Raw genomic sequence first — 6,000 nt, 5'->3', positions numbered from 1 at the left:
TTTCCTTTTATACATTTTTTCTGTCTTGTGGTGTGTGGTGTTATTGATTCTATTGTATTCCTCGTGTCTACAGTGAATGCCCACAAGAAGACGAATCTCAGGGTTGTATATGGTAACATATATGCACTTTTATAATAAATCTTCTCTGAACTTTGAATGACCACAACCCAACTCCCCTGTGAGGACAAGTTGGATGAAGAGTACGCATGCGTGGTTATGTTCCGCCCGAAGTTGCCAAGGCGCCGCGGACGTTCGGCGTGTGACGTCACCACGCAGGCCACTCGAGAGTGCCCCTCATGGTGGAAGGACTCCTCGCCTTAGGGAGGGGAGGGGGAAATGTCTGCGTGTTGCGTCATGACGCCGGACGCCGGCCGGCGGGAGGGGAGGGGAGGGGAGGGGGGCAGGGAGAGGCAGGACGCGGCTTCCGCCATATTGTATGAGCGGCCCTGAGGCAGGCCGGCACTGAGCCCGGGACAGCAGCGCAGCGGCACTCCGGCCCTCGGCATCATGTCAGAGACCTACGGTGAGTGACGCCGCTGCCTGTCGGCCTGTCAGCCCACTCAGGGTCGGGGGTAATAGCCTGGTGCGGGGTGGGTGTGGAAAGATCCCGCCCCCAAGTCCCCAGTCAAACTTCCCCTTTCCCCCCATCTACCCCGGCGTCCCTCCCCAACCTCTCAACTCCCGATCAGACCCACCCTTCCCCCATCACCCCATCAAACCCTCCCCCCTTCCCCCCATCAAACCCTCCCCCCTTCCCCCCATCAAACCCTCCCCCCTTCCCCCATCAAACCCTCCCCCTTCCCCCCATCAAACCCTCCCCCTTCCCCCCATCAAACCCTCCCCCTTCCCCCATCAAACCCTCCCCCTTCCCCCATCAAACCCTCCCCCTTCCCCATCAAACCCTCCCCATCCCCCCATCAAACCCTCCCCCCATCCCCCATCAAACCCTCCTGTCACACCTCAACCTCTCAACTCCATATCAGACCCACCCCTTCCCCCATCAAACCTTCCCCCATCAAACCCTCCCCCTTCCCCCCATCAAACCCTCCCCCCTTCCCCCATCAAACCCTCCCCCCTTCCCCCATCAAACCCTCCCCATCCCCCCATCAAACCCTCCCCCTTCCCCCATCAAACCCTCCCCCTTCCCCCATCAAACCCTCCCCATCCCCCCATCAAACCCTCCCCCCATCCCCCATCAAACCCTCCTGTCACACCTCAACCTCTCAACTCCCGATCAGACCCACCCTTCCCCCATCACCCCATCAAACCCTCCCCCCTTCCCCCCATCAAACCCTCCCCCCTTCCCCCCATCAAACCCTCCCCCCTTCCCCCATCAAACCCTCCCCCTTCCCCCCATCAAACCCTCCCCCTTCCCCCCATCAAACCCTCCCCTTCCCCCATCAAACCCTCCCCCTTCCCCCATCAAACCCTCCCCCTTCCCCATCAAACCCTCCCCATCCCCCCATCAAACCCTCCCCCCATCCCCCATCAAACCCTCCTGTCACACCTCAACCTCTCAACTCCATATCAGACCCACCCCTTCCCCCATCAAACCTTCCCCCATCAAACCCTCCCCCTTCCCCCCATCAAACCCTCCCCCCTTCCCCCATCAAACCCTCCCCCCTTCCCCCATCAAACCCTCCCCATCCCCCCATCAAACCCTCCCCCTTCCCCCATCAAACCCTCCCCCTTCCCCCATCAAACCCTCCCCATCCCCCCATCAAACCCTCCCCCCATCCCCCATCAAACCCTCCTGTCACACCTCAACCTCTCAACTCCCTATCAGACCCACCCCCTTCCCCCCATCAAACCTTCCCCCCATCAAACCCTCCCCCTTCCCCCCCATCAAACCCTCCCCCTCCCCCCATCAAACCCTCCCCCTCCCCCCATCAAACCCTCCCCCACCCCCCCATCAAACCCTCCCCCACCCCCCCATCAACCCATCCCCCACCCCCCCATCAACCCCTCCCCCACCCCCCCATCAACCCCTCCCCCACCCCCCCATCAACCCCTCCCCCATCCCCCCATCAACCCCGGCGTCCCTCCTCAACCTGTCAACTGCTTATCAGTCCCACCCACTTCCTCAAACCTCCCCTTCCCCCTTCAAACCCTCCCCTTCCCCTCATCCCCCCATCAAACCCTCCCGTGACTCCCCAACCTCTCAACTCCCGATCAGACCCACCCCCTTCTCCCATCAAACCCTCCCCATCACCCCATCAAACCCCCCCATCACCCCATCAAACCCTACCCCCCCATCAAACTCTCCCCCACCCCCCATCAAACTCTCCCCCACCCCCCCATCAAACTCTCCCCCACCCCCCCATCAAACTCTCCCCCACCCCCCCATCAAACTCTCCCCCACCCCCCATCAAACCCTCCCCCCTTCCCCCATCAAACCCTCCCCCCTTCCCCCATCAAACCCTCCCCCATCCCCCCATCAAACCCTCCTGTCACACCTCAACCTCTCAACTCCCTATCAGACCCACCCCCTTCCCCCCATCAAACCCTCCCCCATCCCCCCATCAACCCATCAACCCCGGCGTCCCTCCTCAACCTCTCAACTGCTTATCAGTCCCACCCACTTCCTCAAACCTCCCCTTCCCCCATCAAACCCTCCCCCTTCCCCTCATCCCCCCATTAAACCCTCCCGTGACTCCTCAACCTCTCAACTCCCTATCAGACCCACCCCCTTCCTCAAACCCTCCCCCTATCGCTCCATCAACCCCGGCGTCCCTCCTCAACCTCTCAACTGCTTATCAGTCCCACCCACTTCCTCAAACCTCCCCTTCCCCCATCAAACCCTCCCCCTTCCCCTCATCCCCCCATTAAACCCTCCCGTGACTCCTCAACCTCTCAACTCCCTATCAGACCCACCCCCTTCCTCAAACCCTCCCCCTATCGCTCCATCAACCCCGGCGTCCCTCCTCAACCTCTCAACTGCTTATCAGTCCCACCCACTTCCTCAAACCTCCCCTTCCCCCATCAAACCCTCCCCTTTCCCCTCATCCCCCCATTAAACCCTCCCGTGACTCCTCAACCTCTCAACTCCCTATCAGACCCACCCCCTTCCTCAAACCCTCCCCCTATCGCTCCATCAACCCCGGCGTCACTCCTCAACCTCTCAACTCCCTATCAGACCCACCTCCCTCCTCAAACCTCCCCTTTCCTCCATCAAACCCTCCCCTTTCCCCCGTCAAACCCTCCCCTTTCCCCCGTCAAACCCTCCCCTTTCCCCATCAAACCCTCCCCTTTCCCCCCATCAAACCCTCCCCTTTCCCCCATCGAACCCTCCCCTTTCCCCATCAAACCCTCCCCTTCCCCTGTCAAACCTTCCCCTTGTCTCCAGTTAAACCATTCGTTCCCCCTTCAAACCCACCCGTCCCCCCAACCCCTCAACTCCCTGTCAGACCCACCCCTCCTTCCTCAACACCCCCTTCAAACCCACCCCTCCTCCTTCAAACCATCAAATCGACCACCTCCTCAAATCTTCTAGTTCCCACTCAAGCCTCCCCTTTCCATCCATCAAATCCACTCCTCCCTTCTCAAACCTCCCCTAGTCCCCACTCAAATCTTCCCTCTCCTCCCAACTTCTCAACACCTCCTGGTCATACTCCCCCCCCCCTTCTCCCATCAAAACCACCCTCCCTCCTCAAACCTCCCCTAGTCCCCAGTCAAACCTCTTCTCTCCCCAGCCTCTCATCAACACTCCCCATGAAACCCACCCTTCCAAAATCCCTCCTTAAAATCCCCCTCCATCCCTCTCTATCACTCCCTACCCTCATTTCCCCTTTAATCACCAGCTACCGGCTCAATCACCTTGTACCCTCTACATTTCCCCCACCTCCCAGTGGACATCCTCTGCCCATCTACTTCCTCTCCCCAACAACCCCAGGTCCCCTGCTCTTCCCTCCCCTCCGAATCGCTCTCCCCTCCCTCAATCCTCATTCCCCTCTCCTCCTTGATATCCCACTGCCCCGCCACACCTCTGACTTCTTCCTCCCTCTGCTATCCAGGACCCTAACTGCTCCAGTTCCATTCCCTCCTCTCCCTTTGAGAGTGACAGATGGCTCTTTAGTTTATCACTTTGTCTTTTTGCTTCTGCATCTTTTCACTGTATTATAGAAGTACCTCATCCTTTGAGGTTGTATCTCAGTTCCCTATCTGAAAGGTGGGGTCTGTTATATCTAGTTATAAAACTGTCTTCCTGCACCAAGACAGTAGAATCAGTTTTTGCATGACGGGGGTTCCATTCTTTTCAGAAGAGTACAGGCGAACTTGAGTTAGCTTTGGTCAAACAAATTAGTGAAAATTCACCTTCTAGAAATCTTGAAACGCTGCACCATCAAGTCAGCTGATTGCATCTCTAACCACTTCCTTCACTAGGCTTGCCTGCATTGGGAAGGGAGAAACATTTGTCACTGGGCTGCTGAGAACAGCATTGAATTTCGTGGGTCTGTTACCGATCACACGAGCCTTTCGTTTCTGTGTAACCACCACTGTATCTGAGACAAGCTTAGACCATACTCAGGAAGGAGTGGGCAGTGCCTCTTCAGGCCTTGTGACAAAATTGCTGTTCAACTTCAGGTCAGCGACCAGAGGCTGCATAAGGCTCCCTTATAGGTGTGAACATAGAACATCGAATAGAACAGAAAAGGCCATTCGGCCCACAATGTTGTGCCGAACCAGCTAAAAGGCAAATCAAAAACACCCAAACAGTAATCCCTCCTACCTACACCATGTCCATATCCCTCCATCTTCCTCACACCCATGTGCCTAAGCAAACATCTCTTAAAAACCTCTAATGTATTTGCCTCTATCACCACACCAGGCAGTGCATCCACCACTCTCTGAGTAAAAAAACTTACCCCCTCACATCCCCCTTGAACCTACCCCCTCTGACCTTCAATGCATATCCTCTGGTATTAGACATTTCAACCCTGGGAAACAGATACTCTCTGTCTACTCTATCTAAGCCTCTAATAATCTTGTAAACCTCTATCAGATCTCCCCTCATCCTCCACTGCTCCAAAGAAAACAACCCAAGTTTGTCCAGCCTCTCATGATAGCACCTGCCCTCAATCCAGCCGGCATCCTGGTGAACCTCTTCTGCACCCTCTCCAAAGCCTCAACATCCTTAGCACACATTGATCAGCGCCCCCAAGCTTGGTTTTGAGACCAGCAGCATCTACTCGACTTCTTAGAGATGCAGAGATAGTGTAATCGCTCGAGTATGACGTTCTCCGAAGGGGTTGTCTATTGGTGGGTCCTCAGGTGGCTGTAGATCAGGGGTTCCCATCCTTTTCCATGCCGTAGAGCCTTGCCATTAACTGAGGGGCTCTAGGGCACCAAATTGAGAACCCCTGCTAGGGAGGCTGACCTGGGATCTACATATTCAGGACGTTAGGGCAGATCCCCTTAGTGGAAGTGCTTGTGCGTGACTTTGTTTAACGTGGGGAGGTGGATGCACGGGCAGCCACTGCACGGTCCTTGCCAGATCGGGATTGGGGTCCGGTGGTATGAAGTGCAAGGCAGCTGGGGGCCCTTCACTGTCACTGTGATCTGACATCATCTGTCTGCACCACTGTTGAGGTCTTGATTGGATTGCTCTTTGTATGGAACCTCCTATTTTAGCTTGACCCGTGGAGCTGAACGATAGGTGGCTAGGCTCCAGACAGTATCGCTGTTGGGTCTCAAAGTTGTCAGTTCAGCCAGCGCCATCATGGGCACCAGCTTCCCCAGCACTGAGGACACTTTCAAAAGGCAATGCATCAAAAAGGCAGCATCCCATCATTAAGGACCCCCACCACCCAGGACATGCCCTCTTCTCATTGCTACCATCAGGGAGGAGGTACAGGAGCCTGAAGACACACACTCAGTGATTCAGGAACAGCTTCTTCCCCTCTGTCTAAATGAACATCAAACCCATGAGCACTACCGCACTATTTTTTTTTGCTCTGTTTGCACTACATAATTTATTTTTTAATCTTTATTGTTTATTGG

General features: G+C 56.1%; 1 protein-coding gene across 2 annotated transcripts in view; it reads left to right on the top strand.

Moving 5' to 3' along the window:
* Nucleotides 1-387: 387 nt before the first annotated feature.
* The window catches only part of rab4b (RAB4B, member RAS oncogene family), an 84,587-nt gene continuing 78,974 nt past the window's right edge, over nucleotides 388-6,000 (top strand). For both annotated transcript variants that reach the window (XM_063059942.1, XM_063059941.1), the window contains exon 1: nucleotides 388-523. In XM_063059942.1, the coding sequence (XP_062916012.1) occupies nucleotides 508-523 (16 nt within the window). In that variant the 5' untranslated portion in view covers nucleotides 388-507. The remainder of the gene's footprint in view (nucleotides 524-6,000) is intronic.

Source organism: Mobula hypostoma, chromosome 10 (genome assembly GCF_963921235.1).
Source record: "Mobula hypostoma chromosome 10, sMobHyp1.1, whole genome shotgun sequence".
Taxonomy (NCBI): Eukaryota; Metazoa; Chordata; class Chondrichthyes; order Myliobatiformes; family Myliobatidae; genus Mobula; species Mobula hypostoma.
The sequence above is the reverse complement of the archived record's forward strand: the minus strand, read 5'-3'. Positions and strand labels throughout refer to the sequence as shown.